The sequence below is a fragment of the Parambassis ranga genome, chromosome 2, assembly GCF_900634625.1.
Source record: "Parambassis ranga chromosome 2, fParRan2.1, whole genome shotgun sequence".
NCBI lineage: Eukaryota > Metazoa > Chordata > Actinopteri > Ambassidae > Parambassis > Parambassis ranga.
Genome location: NC_041023.1, coordinates 8497505 through 8515820, shown reverse-complemented (window position 1 = coordinate 8515820; position 18316 = coordinate 8497505). Strand labels below are relative to the sequence as shown.

Sequence of the window (18316 nt, the reverse complement as noted above, 5' to 3'; positions counted from 1 at the left end):
GCCGACTGGTTCTACAGCTTTTTGTCTTCATTTGTCTTGATTTAAAGTTTCGGTGCACGGTGGATTTAAAAAAAAACAAATATGTTTCGCTTCAGAAATAATCAATTGCCCATAACTTTATTTTTTTATTCCTACTTCAATTTTTACTGTGATATGTTTGGAAGAGATTGATCAATAAAGTTTTGGGAAGATATGCTGATCTGTCAAGAATAAACCACAGTCACAGTCACTTCATGAGACGAGGGAAAACACTTTTATGCCAGCTTTATAAGTAGCAGTGTAAATACACATTTATATAAGCCTGGTTTTTTCCTCGCCTTTCACAAAGTCATAAACCGAGCCGACTTTTTATGCTTATACAAACCTTTCAAGCGTCACTGCTTCACTTTTCAACTGATGACTGATTCTACTGTAGAACGGCAACTATTATAACTTTGTTTTTTATGATTAAAAAACAATAGTTCTTTGGTTATTAATTTGGAAGATTCGACACCTTTCTGTCACCGGTGTTTCTAATTTTAGATGTTTATTAAAATTTAAAAACATTTTGACCATTTGAAACTATAAATAATTCAAAAAGATTCTTAAAAATGTAAAGATTTAAATTCTTTTACCAACTTCTACAACCTGTAGGACAGGTGTGGCAGGAGTCAGTGCACAGTGTGTGGTTTTCAGTGAGTTCTTTTGTCTCAGTGCTTCAGTCATTCTTGGCATTTTTTTTTATCTCTCCATGACTCTTCTTCCCGGTAGAGACGAAGACAATGACACCAGACCTGAAAAACCCCCTGCTGTCCCCTCCCCTCCCCGGTCCCACAGTATAAATCTCAGCCCTCTCATCACTTGGACACAAGAAGCCTCAACCTTTGAGTGGAAGGATTTTTTTTTTACCTGTCAGATAAAGACAAGGATCCATACCAACGCACCAAGATGGGCAAAGTTCTGTTTGGAATCATTGTAGCTGTTGCATCCTTGATGCTGGGTAAGCCTTTAAATTCTCTGTATTCATCAAGCATCACGCTTAGAAAGGTATGACGGGGCAGACTGAATAGGTTTTACTTTTTTTAATAGTGTTTGATGCTGATTTCTTGAGTCCTTTCTTAAAAAAAATTAAAGATCATTAAGATTTTAGTGTTTTGTAGTAAATTTTTTAGAAACTTTACAATTAAATGAATGGATTTCAATCATTTATTGACAATGATAGATTCCTACAATGGATTTAATTGGGACTAGGTTTGAATTTGTGGACAATTAGTCACCAAATAATATGAAACTTTAAAGGATCAATTGATCAGGTTGGAGGATTTTAAGAGGATATATCCAGGAAAAGCTTTATATTTCAGTGATTTTTTTGTACTCTTAGAAAATCTTTTTTCTTTTTTACCGTTGAGGTAAAAACCTACTTCATCTTCCCGAAGAGCATCGTTTCATCTCTGATGTTTCAATTGTCTCATCATTAAAAGAGAAATCTTGGTTTCTTAGCACATCAGTTCTTTGAACGGGGCGCGGGCCAGGGTGTGGTCAAGCTGAAATGGCTCAATTAGTTGTCAATTTGTGATACGACAAAGAAATCTGTGGACACAAGTATTTGTGTACAAAGTATTGTCACCTAATGCTGCTTATTCCATATTATTTTAACCCTTTTTTCTGTTTCTGTGTGCTTTCCAGTGGACTCCCTGACCTGCAACCAATGCGGCTTCAGTCTGGCCGGTTTCTGCTTTAACTCTTCTTCAGTAACCTGCTCAAACGACACAGTCTGCTTCACCGGGAAAGCAGGTAAGTCGCACGTGTAACTGTCTACACGCTCACACCCCAAACATTCCATAACAGCACAGCCATGATTCACTCAAATCTCTCCTATTGTCACAAAGGCAATATCCACAAGCCAGACCAGGATTCATTTGTGCATAACAGAACAGGAGATAATCCTTTAGGAGTGTATGTATGTGGGTCTAAAGAAGTCGTAGAAGTTTCTTTAGCAGTCAGTCGTGCAGGTGAATCCTGTATTTCAAGTTTTAGTGGCTTTCATGGTTTCAGCTCTGCTAATGAATGGCAGGACAGAACAATGGGAGTAAGGAAGATAGTTTAAAGAGTAAAACAATTAATGAAAGAGAGAGAAATGAAGAAAGTTATTTTCAACATTTTATTTATACTAATCTAACCTCTTATCTCCTCAGTCTTCTCCTCCCTTCCATCCTTCACTGGCTTCAGCTCCCAGGGCTGCAGGAGTAACGACACCCTCTGCAACGCCTCCACCAACAACACCCTGCTGGGATTCAACTATGTGTCCACCATCCAGTGCTGCAATACAGACAAGTGCAACCCCGTCACGCTCAGCGGCGCCCCATCCACCAAGATGACCCTCAGTGGTGCCATCGCTGCAGCCATCCTGGCCTCCATGTGGGGAAGCATGCAGTAATGAAGGAAAACACACACACACATCCAGCTGCTGAAACCCGTCTATACTATAATCTATCAAACAGTCTTTATGAGGTCAAAGCACTCTCTATGGATCTTATGAGTCGATAAGTATAGAGTACTTATGCTCATGCTGTTTCACCCTTTGTCTTTTATAACTCTACACAACAAAACTCAGGTATGCACATCATGGAGGTTGATCAATGGAATGTTTCAGGGAAACATTGAGTTCATACAAAAATCCATGATGTTTTGATATGTTGTCATTTTTTTTTTAAAAAATCAGAATTTATTTATCCTTTAATTGTGTCTTACTGAAGGAACCATTGATGTAAAAATAAAGAAAATTTCCAGAAAATAAACATTTTGCCTCTGAGAAGATTATTTCTGTAACAAGCATGAACATAAAACATAAACGTAGCTCTTAGCGTATGTTCAATCAGGAAGACTCCGTTTCCCATCATTCACCATTTATCCCTATCCGCTTCCTAATCTTTCTCCTTCTATCCCTCACTCCTCTGCTCCCTATCTCTTCCGCTCTCTTAGTCAGGTGCTTAATAGAAAGCACCTCCCTCAACAATCAGCTGTCGCTTTCCATCCCTCTCCTGACCAATCACAGCTTAGCACGAAATTTAAAAGTCTCCACCTCCTCTCCAGCTGTCTTCTGATCGAACCCAGCAACCCTCCTCCACCCCAAGCACCACCAGATCCACGCCAGTTAAGGCCTTCTATCTCCTGCCCTCCAGCTCTCCACCACCACCAGGTCTAGACCCTGGGGGGATCTTCTGATCCAGCGGCCTCTCCTCTTGTGTTTTCCTCCCTTGTGCATGTTTTGCATGCAAAGATCTGTAAAATTGAAACATGAAGTCTATGCAGTTTTTGTAATGCTAACAGTTGCCAGTATTTTTTAGCCTGGTGCACTTTGATTGACCGCATGTACCTTGTGAACTGAAAACATGTGTTTTTCTGTGACACAATAATTTCATTTTGAGTCTGATTTCCAGTGTTTTGGTAAAGTTAGTGTGTTAGAGAAAGATTTATTGTATTTTGAAACAAAGAGTTTTATGTGTAGTGTATATTTAACAAAATGTGTTTTTGAGGACAAAATTAACCATTTGGCCAATTGTGCTTTTTTTGGTGTGTGTCTGTGTTAAGAGTTTAGAAAAAGTATCTGAAGAATGGTTAAGCGCTTGTTAGCGATTGAAAACAAACTGTAGTGATAATTTCTACATGTTTTCTTTATTCCTGTTTTAATTGTAAAGCTACATCTTTTTATTTATGTCTTTGAATGGTAAGGTAAGTTAGGCTTAAAGTAAAACATATCGAAAAAATAACAAAGACACAAAGGGTTAAATAACCAAACGCTGTAAGCTATTGGTTAAAAAGACAGGTCACCAGTCCATCACTGTATGAAGCTGAAGAAGCAGCTGTGTGTGTGTGTTTCTCAGATGTGTTGTGTGAATGTCAGCCCTTACAGACCTTCTTATCGCTGCAGTTGACGTGTTTTACTGATATAAAAACCACATATCGACTCTTACCATCATTCTTCTGACCCCCAACACGGCTGAAACGCTGCTCGGTGGTGTTTTCACCTGTAAGCTCGTCTGTTCAGAACATCACCATGGATAAGTTACTTTGGAGCTGTGCAGCACTGCTGACTCTGTTTGTCACAGGTAGGATCTCACTGTTTTACCTCAGAAATGATTTCAGGACTCCTTCTTCTTCTGCAGGTTTTTTTATACGGAGATTATTACTGTACATCATTTCAGACTAACAAAACTCCAGAGTGTGCTGTGATTTAAATAAATGACATGTGACACTGAAGCTATATGAACTAACTACTATGATCTAATTCCTCACATGCTGTATTTAGCCTTTACTTTAGAGTTCACTAAAATATTTGAGGATTTAGTTTTACAGGATTTGATAAAACACAACACGGTGTCATTATTTAAATTACTGCACTGTGAAGCACTGTACTTTATTTTTTTATTGAGCAAAAATCAAAATCAAAAATCAAATGTATAAAAATCATTAATAGGAGCACCTCTTTGCATCAAAGACCTGGGCTGCTCATTCACCTTGACAGACCTACTAAGCATACTGTGTACTTTGTGATAACAGCTGCTCGTTGTTTGATAAAGGTGCAGCTTAATGGAATCAGATATTTAATGTTGATATGATTTGTTTCATCGCTGGGGACTGATACAGTTTTGCACCATTTTGTTTTGTTTGTCGTCCCCTTTCCCGCAGCTGAGTGCCTCACCTGTGATACCTGTGACGTGTCGGTGCTCAGCTACTGCTTCAAACAGGCTCCTGTAAACTGCACAAAGACTCAGGACAGATGCTACACTGCTGTTGCCAGTAAGAAGGACACTCACACACAACATAACACCAAGCAGGCTGCGTGTCAAAAGGCACTTTTGCTTTACGGAAACAGAACAATTTGCTCTTGCTAACATCGTTATTATCAAACACACTGTGGTGGTCTATGGTCAACCAATGCCGCCTCGAACGTTCTCCTCCTCTCCTTCAGAATTTAGTGCTGATCTGTTGGACATCCACGCTAAAGGCTGCACAGAAGCCTCCCTGTGTAAAAACGAGACAGGCTCCATCCTCTCTGTTAACTACACCATCACCAGGACCTGCTGCAGCAAGAACCTGTGCAACAGAGCCACCGCCATCCAGCTGCCCCTCACTGCAGCTGTATGTGCTGCACTGGTGGCAGTTTGGAGCCAGGGGAGCCCGTAGAGATGAGGGGAAGAGGGTTTATGAAAAAATAAAAATCACTCTGTGGTCCTTTCATTTCTTGATTGTGCTTTAGATTCAGACAGTGTTCCAGTGATAAAGAGTGGAGGAACACTACAACTGTACAGCATCAGGTCGATCTACATTTAAAGACCATTGTATTAACATTTCATCTTCACTTCATGATGATCTTAGTCAAAATAAATCCTGAAGCTAAGCCTCTGTGTGTTGTTATTTAAAGGAGAGGTAGAATTTAGATCCAACCATCTTTATTTACTGTGTCTGTCAAACTATTAGACAGTTTAATCTATGTCCAAAGTTTAACTTAGACAAGAAACAAAATAAATATTTGATCATTCTGGGTTTTAGAGCTATAAAGGTGTTTATAGTGAGATTAAAGCATGTCAGCTGCTTCCCATTTGCTAATCTAAAATTGATTTGACACAAAGAAAATCGGTGTCCTTTAAAAGTGTATATTAAAATGCATTATTTAAGTTTCTATCATTAAAAACAAACTTAAATAACTGTATTTGTATGTCGTTCAGGCTTTATACAGTGCAAACAAAAGCCCTGTTCTTTAATGCTTTTATCAGTGTGTTCCACATGCAGACGTCATCCCCTTTTCTCTATGCCCGCACAAAAGGCCTCATTCTTGTCATACAAACCTCAGTCCTGTACCCACATAACACAGACAGTCGACAAATAAACTTGTTTACGCTGACCGCCCTGTGCATTTTTCATATATGAGTAGTTTTTCAGAGCTAATGATCTGAAACTCTCTTCAGACACAAACCTGAACAGCACTGAGGGAACCAAAGTTTCCCTTGATATCTGCAGAGCTGACGGCAGCCACGTTTGTCACAGGTGAGAAGCACCCAGCATGTAATTCTGCGTTTAAAAAAAAAAAAAGGCTGTTTCATATCAGCGTGAATGTTGCTGCTGCTGCTGCTGCAGAGTGGGAGGATTGCCGGTAAATGTTTGTTTGGCTTCACCAAGCCCTAAAACAACACCCAGGCCAACTGCTGCCAGGGAAACCTGGGTGAGCGTGGAGTGAGAGCTCATGCGGGTGTGTGTGTTTCTCTGAAACAACAATGATTTGTACTTCTACAGAGCTTCTCTGAAATTATGTAACCACATGACTTACTGCTGCTGAACATGAAAAACCTGAAGGAGCAAACGGAGGTGTGGCCAGATGTCCAACAACTTATGAATCACAATAAGTGTGTGTTGTTTTTCTGAAATGTGCTGTCTCCTTTTGTTGCATGGAAATGGCAATATGTGACCTTTCAGCTGAATTTCCCAGTATTGGAACACAGAACCTGGTGAACATCATTCTTGCATGTTGCTGCCAAGTTGACTCTTTCCTGAAGTTTCATCATATTTTTCTATCAGAGTTATGCTTACATAAAACAACAAAGTTTAGCTTCATGAACAATAAACCAACAGCGCCTTCATCGCTGCAGGTGAAGTTCATCATGTCAGTTATTATGTGTGTGGAGCACTAACCGGCACCATGTCCAGGGTTCATTACCACACAAAATGAAAGTATCAAATACTATAATATAAAGTGTAGTTCTCCTAATCTATTGATTCTCTTTTTTAATTTTATTTGAATAAGCATTAAAAAAAACAGACTGAACAAACTGATCAGGAAGGCTGGCTCTGTCATTGGCTGCAGACAAGAGACATTCGAAGCAGTGGTGGAGAGGAGGACACTGAACAAACTATTATCCATCATGGATAACCCCGACCACCCTCTCCTCCCTGTACTAGACAGACAACGAAGCGCCTTTTCCAAAAGGCTCAGACAGCTTCGTTTTCACACAGAACGCTACAGGAAATCTTTCCTGCCTCATGCTGTAAGACTGTACAACACCTCATCTCTGTGCCAGAGATAACACGGACTCACTGCTGTAAAGGGACCTGTTCTGCACAAGGTTCTGCACAAGGTTTAGGTTTTTCTTACTTTTAAATTGCACACTGTTGTTCTTGTATATCATATCATATCAATACATATCTTCATACCAAGGTATAACCATTCAATCAGGAGAGACCCAAGGAAATTTATTATAATACAAATATTTAGAATGTGATTTGGTGTTCTAGACCCCGTTGCAACCAAAGAGCAGGAGGAGAGGCTGCTAGATCAGACGTCCCCCCTGAGTCTAGACCTGGTGGTGGTGGAGAAGCTGGAGAACTGATGTGAATTTGGTGGTGCTTTGGGTGGAGGAGGGTTGCTGGAGTCGATCAGAAGACAGCTGGAGAAGAGACAAAAGACTTTTAAATGTTTTCTGCTAAGCTGTGATTGGGCAGGAGAGGGACGGATCGACAGCTGATTGGTGAGGGAGGTGCTCTCTATTAAACACCTGACTAAGACGGAGGTAAGAGAGAGGGAGAGCAGTGAAGCGAGAAATAGAAAGAGGGAGAGAGTGAGAGGGTGGTGAAGAGGGAGAGGATAGAGATGAATGATGAATGGCGTGAAACAGAGTCTTCCTGATTGAGCCTGCGCTAAGAGCCACATAAGTAATGTGTGATGCATTTCACTTTCTTAAAATGGAAACTGTGTGACATCTATCAGTGGGACTGAGCTTGTGTGCAGCAGATTCTCTGACATGACGTCAAAGTACTTCAGTCCTTTGAATGAGCCGTCGTCTCCTGTTTGCATTCATACGAAGTGGATTTCACAACAAATGCAGTCAGACATTTAGATTCCAAACAGGTGCACCGAAAGTATAACTGATATATCAGTAATGTTGTTTTGTTTTAATGGGATCTCCACAAAGATTAGATCAGTTTTTACCAGGGTACCAGTTGGTGAACTGGCTAAAAAACTGGTTCAGAAACTGCAGTGCCAGCTCTGTGAAATGGAAATCTGGACAACATTTTCTGATAAATACATGACTTAAAAACACGAGAACAAAAAGAAATGGCTTGACTTTAGTTTCACATCTGCTCCTGTTTATTTTAGCTTCCATTTCTGTGCCTGTAGACTCAACATGCACTTCACTGTAGAGCTTGAACAATATCTATATCTGCACCACAGAGTATCATTAAAAGTATTTGCTCTGAGGGAAAGGGGGACAAATAATAGTATTTAATCACATTTAACTGTAAGTGAAAGGGAAACTGTTTATCTGTTTGAACACATAATCATGCCAGGTTTGGGGTGCTGGCTGCTTTCTGGGTATGATTCTTCACACAACAGGTTTGTTTGCTCTGAACATGCTAGGGTTTGTTGCCAGCTATTATAGAACATAATACTGTTTTCTCTGGAAGATCTACGAATCCTGTTTCTCTTCTCTGGCAGAAAAAGTCATGTTAAAACCAATGATGCCCTCTAGTGCGTTTTAAGCAGAGTTGCAGCGCAGGAATACTGAATGTGTGTGTGGAGTAAAACGCTTGCCGAGTAAAGAGATTACATAATCAAACTGTCCACTGGATGATTTCCAGGGAGTCATAGAGATGCCTGGATCCCAGTTTGGCCCTTCATGACGTGGAACAATCTGCATCCAGATTAAAGCTTTGACTGTCTTCATCTGTGGAAGGAGCACCACACAGGGCTGGTGAGTCCAGGCTTAGGCCTGCTTAAAAAAAGTAAAGCTTAACATCACCCAGTCTTCGCTATTGTTTTTTTTTTATTTTTTATCAAGAAAACCACATAACCTCGCTTCACTTACTTACTTCCATATTTTTTGAAAAGCATATTTTGGTATGATAACCCCATTAAAGTCACAGAAATTTTTATTTTTACCACATTTCGCCACTCACTCATACATAATAAATACATGTTACAGTACAGTAACAAAGTACGAATACTTAGTTACTTCCCACCAGTGTGGACAGTCTACAGAGAGTACATATTTCTATGATCTATTTTGATTGTGTTGTAAGTTTTTATATTTCCTTAAGATAATATTTTCATATGTGTGTTCGCACATTATTTAAATAAAAATGTTTTATATATATATATGATCATAACTGTACATGTCTTTGTGTTTGGGGTGGCATTTCCAAAGAATCTAGTAGCCCGTAGGGCCCCAGTAGTACCTTCTTGCCTAGGGCCCCTATAGTGTCCAGCAATGGCTCTGATCGTAACTAACAGCTGATAACAACTATTTAGCTGTGACTTCAGTGGGGTTATCATACCATAAGTGTTGACTACAGACTTCTGTCCTTTTTAAAAAGTATAAGCAACCTTTACCATCTCGTCTGGCCCATCGACTAGATATTTAGCCTGTGTCTTAATTTTCAACAATTTTGTTTTTATTTGAATATTACTCAAACTTCTGACTGTTTTTATTTAATGTTTTTTTTTTCTTGTGTCATTTATTTAGGGTCACCAAAAGGGTCAAAATTAGCACTGTAGTAAAAAAAAAAACGTTTTTTTAAAAAAAAGGACAAATAATTTTTTTTCTGGTCAATGTGAAACTGGGTTTTTTTCCCATCAGAATATTACCCCGTCCCCAAGTCACCCATTCACTCACTCACTCACTGTTTTCTGTTTTAACCCCATAGAAGCCTCACAAAAATCCCAAAAACTGTTGCTGTGTGCGTTACGTAACCGTCTGCGTTCAGTCAACATGGCTTTCCCCCCGAAACTTTTAATGGCTTTAGTTTAGAAGTAACCGACCACACCCTCGCTCCTATTCTTCTTCTTCTTCTTCTTCTTCTTCTACTTTTTTAAATCTTCTTCTTCTTCGTGTTCTTCTTTCTCTGTATACCGTGGAGAGCTGAGGACGTCACGCGGTACCAGGAAATGGAGGCACTGCGATGATGATGATGATGATGATGATGATGAGTGTGTAGCTGCAGCCGAAACACAGACTGGGAGGAGAAACCAGCAGCAGCCACAGCACCAGACAACCACCAACTTTCATCACTGCGAGGTTTGAGTCGCTTTAAACTATTTAAATAACACATAAATGTAACTTTAGCCGCTTCGCTCCGGCGCTTATTGACTCTTTGAGTCGCTTCTTGCGGCTTGTGTCGCTGCTTTAACGTCTCATTTCTGCTTTTAGTCTCCGGAGTTCGGAGCGGAAGATGGGCTTGGCTGCTGCCCGCGTCGCGATTTCAAACATTTGAAGTTTAGTTGAGCCGCGAAACTTTTGTGACTAAAACTTGTTGGTGTGTCTTTGTGAAGGTTTTGTGCAGCAACAGGTGAACATGAGCGACGCTAATCAGCCCCGAGTTGAACTTTTCGTGAAGGTAAGACGAAGAAAAAAAAAACATCAATCACCACCAGAAAGAGAGAGAGATAGAGGAGTGACAGGAGTTTATTTAAGGGCTGCTCTTTAACTCCTTATCTTATCAGCAGTGTTTTGCTAATAACATTTGTGTTGCTGTACTGTTACTGTCAGTCAGTCGGACCACCTTTGCTGACTCACCGGGCTTATAAACCACACTAATCTAATTAAATGCACGTTAAGAATATGGGCAGCCGACTTTAATCTATATTTAGTATGCTGGCCAGGCGGACTAATCCCATTTTCTTTGAGCCAGAAACATGCTGTAATATGTAACCAGCATGTCTCCCCGTTACACATAATGATTCCTCTGTATGAACATGTGCGCCACCCTCCACTTTTTTTTTCTCCTCCAGCATTGAAAGATGCTGTTGTAACTTCTCTAAATCCTGGTTTTAACTCCTCTCACATTAATATACACAGTATGGACAGCAGTAAAGTATTTCTTTAAAAGAAGAAAAACATCCACAGTGCTAAATAATATGTGACTTCCTTCAGTTTAGTTGTAAAGCTGTGTGATCATTTCCTGAATGCATACGTTGCTGTTTGGTTTGACGCCTGCACGTTTTGTTTCTTTTCGGTTGGCCGATGTCTTTTGACTTTTTATGTTATGGGTGAATTTCTCACATTTTCTGTTTTCGCTCCACAGGCAGGAAGTGATGGGCAGAGCATCGGTAACTGTCCTTTCTCTCAGCGTCTCTTCATGGTGCTTTGGCTGAAAGGAGTCACCTTTGACGTTACCACGGTGGATATGAAGAGGTGAGAAAGCACTGGTGTTACTCGTGTGTGTTTATGTTTGGTTTTCTTCTTGTGGAGTTGCTGGTACATCAGAGGAGACGCTTCCAGAGTGGAGTTCTATTCAGATATGTGGTGTTTAAAGATGTAAAGATGTCTCCCTTCCAATTTTTTCTATTGTTGACTTTTGGACTTTTTTTCTATCCACTTCCAGGAAGCCAGAAATCTTAAAGGACCTGGCACCGGGGGCTCAGCCTCCCTTCCTGTTGTACGGTAGTGAGGTGAAAACGGACACCAACAAGATTGAGGAGTTCCTGGAGGAAAAACTCTGCCCTCCAAAGTAAGCAACCTCTTCATTCATGTGTTTTAAAGTTCCATTGTCTTGTACCAGTTAAAACAATAGCTTCAGGTATGATTTCTTTTTGGAGGCGTTGCTGGAGGAAACTAAATATTTGAAGACATCTTTATGCACAATAAGCAAGCACTTTCACTCCTTTGAATTAAATCCTGTGACACACACATTTGATGCGGTATATTATTATATTATATGAATTTAATTATTTCTGATGATTGTAATAGCATGGTAAGATGCATAATAAATACATTACAGAAGTAACTATAGTTCTATTTTTTTTATTCATATACTTTATATCATCCTCCACGAATTCTATGGTGACCTTAAACTGCCAGAAATCCCAAAATTCTAAATACATTTAAAATCTGTACTTATATGTTATCATGCAGCAAAAACATGTTTGCAATATTTGCAAATTAAGGAGCTGTCTTTATGTTAAGCTTAATAAATTAATTTATTGTTGCTATTGGATGCTTTTTACCATTTCCGAGGTTTTGTTTTAATGTGGCTCGTCTTCAATCTCTCTATTGATTAGATATCCTCGCCTGGCTGCTCGTAATCCAGAGTCCAACACTGCAGGCATGGATGTTTTCTCAAAGTTCTCTGCTTACATCAAGAACTCAAATCCTCAGGCCAATGACAGTAAGTCAGAGCACATTGTGCCGTTATATATTTGGTATTTTCTGTATCACATGCCACTGACCTTGTGCTGTGTGTTCTGACGGTCTGACGCTAACAACCAGCAGGGAGCGTCTCTTAATAACATTAATGTCTTTTCTGCCTGAGTGTCACCCGCTGGTCTCTGTGCTTAGCCAGCCTGATCTCATTGCAAACATCACGTCTGTACTCGAGTATTTTCTGTTTGCTCACATGTGGTCAGATCTAGAGAAAGGCTTGCTGAAGGCTCTGAAGAAGCTGGACGACTACCTCAGCTCTCCACTTCCTGACGAGATTGACGAGAATAGCGCTGATGAGGTCATTTCCTCAGCCCGCCCCTTCCTGGATGGCCAAGGTCTGACTCTGGCAGACTGCAACTTGCTGCCTAAGCTCCACATAGTGAAGGTAAACCTGTGTATAAAAAGATTATCTGTTTTTTTTTGTTGTTGTTTTGTTGTTTTTTTTCTTCATTTTTATCATGTCTCACACTTTGCAGGTGGTGTGTTTGAAATACCGAAATTTCAGCATCCCTGACTCTTTGACAAACCTGTGGAGGTACCTGAACGCCGCCTACGCCAGGGAGGAGTTCGCCTCCACCTGCCCAATTGACGAGGAGATCCACATGGCCTACTCCTCCGTAGCGAAAGCTCTCAAGTAGGAGGAGAGCATACAAAAACACACATTCGGACATTTGTCTGCAAGCAACATGGTTGATCAACATTTCAATGCATTTTCTTTCACATGTTCATGGTTTCTTGCATCTTAAGTTGATATCATCGCTCTTCACCTCAAACTGGATTGGATTATATCAGAAGGGAAACAGGAAAGTTCAGGATTCACACATGTTGTAAAAACAAAAGTTCAGCCCTCCTCACTGTCCACATATCATGTTGCTTGCAGAAACAGTCTCGCATGAACACACTTTTAACTACAGCCTTGCTTGTGTACATTTCCACCCTTAGTAGATGCATACTGATGCTTCTGGTTTCACTCCGTTGTCCTTTTCGGAGGTGATTTTAACAGAAACAAAGCCGCCTACCTAAACTTTCAATTTTAACTTGCAAGCTGCACACACACGGAAGTGAAGTTTTCTCACCAGCACCAGCTCACCTGCCAAAGAGTCTTTTTGTGATTTGTCTGTAATCACATTGACTTCTATTTTTTGCTGAGGGAACAAGGCCTTTCACAGTAAAGAAGTTTTTTTTTTTAATTAAAGCGTTTATAGTGCACTTCAGAGAGGAAGGGGGGGGGGGGTGCAGAATGGGTCTCACTGCAGGGAGGGAAAGCACAGTTAGACAGGAAACTGTTTCAATAGACTCAGGCTTCCCCTTTCTATTCTCCCACTGAAGGCGTGAAGGATTATTCAAGATTACCGAGCTTGTTTGTGATCCGCTGTGAGGGCCTCTTGCCAACAATTTCAGTTCTGCCCATCGTGTATGAAAGGAGGCAGTAGATGTATAGATAAGGCTTCTCCTATAGCTCCAGTCAAGGCCAGGTCTGTCACAGGTTACACATGAAGGAAAAAAAAGAAGCAGGAATCTTAACCTCAATGGAATTTTAGCCTGTAGATTGTTGTGATTTAAAGAGTAAGGCTGGTATTTTATCATTTGTTGCCGTCAGTAAATCCTATGAAAATGATTCATGTATCACTAATCTGTCCCAGCACTCGGGTTGACAAAGCCTCAAAGGCTCATAGTGTCACTAAAAATGTGGAGCACTGTGGTGCTTTTGGTTTGCTATTCAAACAGAATAGAAACAAAGGCATTTATTGGAGATTATTTTTAGGATATTACGCAGTCACTGATTGTTGTAGTGGATATTAAAGTCTGCAAAAAAAGTGGTTAGACTCAGAAATAAACTACACTGCCAGTATTTGTAAGGGTAAGGAGGGGCCGCCCTGCAGAAATCCAGATGATTCACAGATGATGAATTAAGTAGACTCCTCTAACCTGTCTAGTGCCAGAGTGAAGTGAAGTCATGGTTTAAGTGCCCCTATCCATTTAAATTATGGTCCTTTACCTTAATCTGTAGTACCAAAGCCCTCCAATAACTCTGTTTGTTTAATGCTAATAGTAGCATGCTAACACACCAGCAATAAAAATAACTGTATGCTGCTGGCAAAACAGTAGCTTTTATTGTGTCAAAGCAGTGTTTTAGCTGTTTATATTAACAGCTAAAACACTTGTGTCCTTCCTTTTTTTTCATAGGACTTGTTAACAGTAAACATACTACCAGCCTCAGTCTTTAAAGCGCTGCCTGCTTGGAGGCACTTCACTGTCTGGATTTCCTGTTAAAGTGACTTGAAATGAGCTCACTGGAAATAATAACCTTGCCTGACTGTAGTCACAACATTTGTAGACAGTTTAAGAACTGCTGTGGGGTAAACGTCTTTGTTCTGAGCTGCGTTATATCACTCAGACCAGGTTGAAGCTCATTTAAAACAAAAAAAAGAAGAAAGAACCCAAGTGCAATTTAAGCGGATTTTAAAAGGACAATCTTGTACACAGACTGTGGTTTGTTAGTGTTGATGAAAGAGATGATATATTTTTCTTGACAGACATTTATAGCGGACCAATGTTTAAAGGGATCAGGCTCATTTCAATGCTGATATGTTTTTCATGTCAACTGTATTACTTGTTAGTTTCAGGGACTTTTTAACACGTTCATGCTTTGTTTGTTTTTCACACAGTGTTTTAATTTTCTTGTTTTTTTAAATCTGTTTTCCTGAATTTCCATACAAATTTTGTAGCCCTTTGTTGTCTTGTTTCATGCTGTTTGCATGCTTTATTTAGTCAAAAACAGCCGCACTTAAATTACATGGAAATTAGTCCTGTAGGTTTAAATTGCCATTGAAGACAATCCAACTAATAGCACAGAAGATATGCATTTTGTACTTTAAAGCTATTATAAAGCTGCATTTATTAATGTCCCAATAAAATATCTTGATAATAAAACAAACAGGGATCAATGTGTTTTATTAAACCTTTTATTGTGAGTAGTAAGGTCACAAATAAACAGAATTTCTGTTCTAGGAGAAGCAGTACATGTCCATGTCCAATACAGGAATGTAGGGAAATACATGTAAATTAATCTATGTTTATTTTCCAGTTTGTACACCTTTGTTTAACCAAACACACAGAAGTGTATTTTTATTAAGACACTAAAATGGATAAGGAAAATAAATGTGTCACTACCATTGGCTCTGTTTATGGCAGCAGGAGGCTGATTGCTGGCAGCAGGGAGAGCGCCACTCCTCCCCAGCTGAGGGCAGCAACAGATACGGCCCCGTTACACAGGTCTGTATCACAGCAGATGTTGGTGTAGTTGAAGTAGATGTCCGCTGCGATCTTCTGCCCACTCCGACCGCACTGGGAGGAGATGGCGCAGCTCTTCTCGTACATCGTCAGTTGTAGGTCGCCTGTGGGAGCAAGGAGTCTGGTGTAGTTATGGACAAAATATGACTGTGAACGTCACACTACGAACACTATTTGTGAGGCCAACGTGAGATGAGATTTGCTGAACATGTTTCCCCACCCACTGAGATATTTTTAGATCATTTGATGACATTAGTGACACAACAACCAGCCTGATTAGAAATGGTGCTGAGGTGTGATGTGTTGAGTCATTGTTAGTTTTTACATTCTACAGTTAGCAGCTACATTTTAACATTTTGAACAATTCAAGTCAGGTATATTTGCTCTTGTGTGACCACTCACACACACACACACAGATTTGGCTCTCACCTCGAATTCCTGTTGCTTTACTTGAGAGGCATCGCTGCCCAGCTGGACATTCCAGGGGAAACTTTAAGCAATCCATAGGAGAGATGGCAGGAAATACACAGGTGTAACATCGCAAACAGGCTGAGAGACACAATGGCACATTATTTAATAACAAAACATTGTTGACTCTTAAAAAATGTATGCAGTTATTTTGATACCTTTTTAGAAAAATTACAGATGATAAACAAACGTTTGGTGCCTTGAAATTTGTTGCCATTTTCTTGCTTTAAGCACAAAAACACTCAAATTGCTTCAAACACTTATGAAATAATTACATCAAATAAATAATTACATCTAATAAATAATATTACAAGGGAAGTGACCATCTGCACTTTGAGCCAATTAACTCTTGTCTTGCTTGTTGCACTGCTTTGTCCATTGTCCCCTTAAAAGACAGTAAGAGTTAATCTCTAGTTTCGATGCTGAGGAAGGGAAAAAATCGTTTTTACAAAAATGTACCTGTTTTACATACCTGCCAAAGGAAGACAGCAGAGGAGTACAAGTAAAAGTCTCATTCTGGCTTAAAAATCCTGAGCGCTCCCTCAGTCAACTTCAACCAGTGTGGTACCAAAGAACAAGCTTCCCTTGACTTGACGATTCTCTCACTGCTTGATCTGAAACGTCTCCTAGCTCATTCCCAGATTAGATTTCTGCCCATTTCTGCATTTCCATTAATCTGACAGAAGGTGGGATTCAGATGGTCAGCACCCGCAGGTCACCTGAGTTTTTCCCTCTTTCTCATCCGTCTTTGTTTTGTCGTGATGCTCAGAAAGCGTCTCCTCCCTGAAACTTGTAATTCAATTTGCAGAAGTAATTGTGGACAGCTGACATGGGTAAAGGCAGCAGAAAAATCAAGGTTTATATTATAAGAAGCTCAGGGAGAGATGTACAGTAAAACTCATTTTTAGACGTGGCCCAAGGACATTGGACTCAGTAAAATATATTTGAGCTGTTCTTTAATATATATAGAACACATATTTTGTGATAACAGCAATATACCTGTATAATTTGCATATTTTCCTGTTCTGACAGTGTTGACATGAACGCTGTCATGACAAAGATGCAAAAAAACTAAATTAACCTTAAATCTGTACATAATAAAAGCACAGTTTATACATAATGGGGCATCATAAAGTTAATGGAAACATTTCTCAGATCTTGAGAAAACCTAGTAGAGTTTGGTTGCTGCTGGGTGAGATAGTTCTCATCACCTTCTATTTTTCAGTCCACTTCTGGAACTGCTGGCCTGCTATTGAGTCAACACTATGTGTGCTTACAATGAGGCGGCAACGAGCGATGTCAGAAGAGACGTGCAGCCGTATAGTCAGCACAGTGCAGCAGGAGTCAGCAGATGAACGGCGAGAGGAAGTCAGCATGTCAGAGACAGAGAATCGGTGAGCTAGAGAGCGAGCCAGTTTAACTGAATTATCCTTCAGGGTGTAATAGGAGACGTGAGGACAGCACGCAGGACGGTCTGCTGACAGCAGTCTTGTGATGGAGTGAGCCAATGTGGGCTCAGACTGAACTCCCTGGAAACGTTCACAGGCTCCACAGATTAAATGCTTTATGCAGAAATGGTTAATGTGTTTGGACAAGTCACGAAGTGGTTAAGAATTTACGACTTCTCAGAGTCTTTGTGGTGATTTGTTAAATTAATGTTTAAAAAATGTATTTAGAATGATAATAATCACTGTTAACATACAGACCTGGAATGATAATTAACTCTCCTGCCTCAGTGTTTTGTTACGTGGTGGATATTGTTTTCGCAGACAGTGTTGCTGCTGTGTTTGACGGGGATGTTTGGTGTGCTGGCTGGAGGATCTCAGTGGACAGATGGTGTTGTTTAATCCTGTCTGTGCCCTCTGTGTCCCATCCTCCATCCCTCCACACACAGTGTCCCTCTTCTCTTACAACATCCACCTCACATTTTCTGCCTTTTTCTTCACAGGTGAGACATTTTTTTTTTTAGTTTTTCCCTCGTCACCCTCTCTTTCTCTTTCTGGTGTCTCAGACTCCTTGCTGCTGCAGTAACTCGATTCAGTCACTAGAAGGAAATAGTGAGCAGCCTTAGGAGTCAAAAATCACATGTCTGTGTCCAAATAACAAACTTTGCAGTAGAGAAATGGCTTGTTTAGTATTAACTGTGTACAAAGTACAGACACTGATGTCTGCTGAGGCAACCTTCTTAACAGTCAAACATCATTTGACCCACTTTTCAGGATAGACCAGATTATTCTTTTTTTTTGTTTGCCATGTCACACAAATATCCCTTAATCTATGATGACTATGATTTGTTACAAAAAGTCCACATTTATGTGCATAAATAAAGCATGGCTGCTGCTGACCCTTCATAAACAACTCATGAGGATTACAGGGGGGAT

The 18316-nt window shown here is 40.1% G+C and overlaps 3 protein-coding genes across 3 annotated transcripts; 2 read left to right on the top strand and 1 right to left on the bottom strand.

Annotated features, from left to right (window-relative positions):
* The first annotated feature begins 3826 nt into the window (after window positions 1-3826).
* Window positions 3827-5380, top strand: LOC114431754 (protein Bouncer-like). Its single transcript, XM_028399367.1, has 3 exons — window positions 3827-4088; window positions 4669-4779; window positions 4952-5380. The coding sequence occupies exons 1-3, from the start codon at window positions 4037-4039 to the stop codon at window positions 5164-5166; spliced, it is 378 nt and encodes a 125-aa protein (XP_028255168.1). The 5' UTR covers window positions 3827-4036; the 3' UTR covers window positions 5167-5380.
* A 4505-nt stretch (window positions 5381-9885) lies between these two features.
* On the top strand, window positions 9886-15111 carry clic1 (chloride intracellular channel 1). The gene is made up of 7 exons (XM_028399395.1): window positions 9886-10049; window positions 10304-10368; window positions 11056-11165; window positions 11356-11481; window positions 12032-12138; window positions 12377-12558; window positions 12650-15111. Exons 2-7 carry the CDS (start codon window positions 10327-10329, stop codon window positions 12809-12811), a joined length of 729 nt encoding a protein of 242 aa, XP_028255196.1. The 5' UTR covers window positions 9886-10049; window positions 10304-10326; the 3' UTR covers window positions 12812-15111.
* Window positions 15112-15359: 248 nt separating this feature from the next.
* Window positions 15360-16671, bottom strand: LOC114432244 (prostate stem cell antigen-like). The gene is made up of 3 exons (XM_028400134.1): window positions 16408-16671; window positions 15897-16016; window positions 15360-15571 (listed from the first exon to the last, which is right to left on the bottom strand). Exons 1-3 carry the CDS (start codon window positions 16448-16450, stop codon window positions 15360-15362), a joined length of 375 nt encoding a protein of 124 aa, XP_028255935.1. The 5' UTR covers window positions 16451-16671.
* Window positions 16672-18316: the final 1645 nt, after the last annotated feature.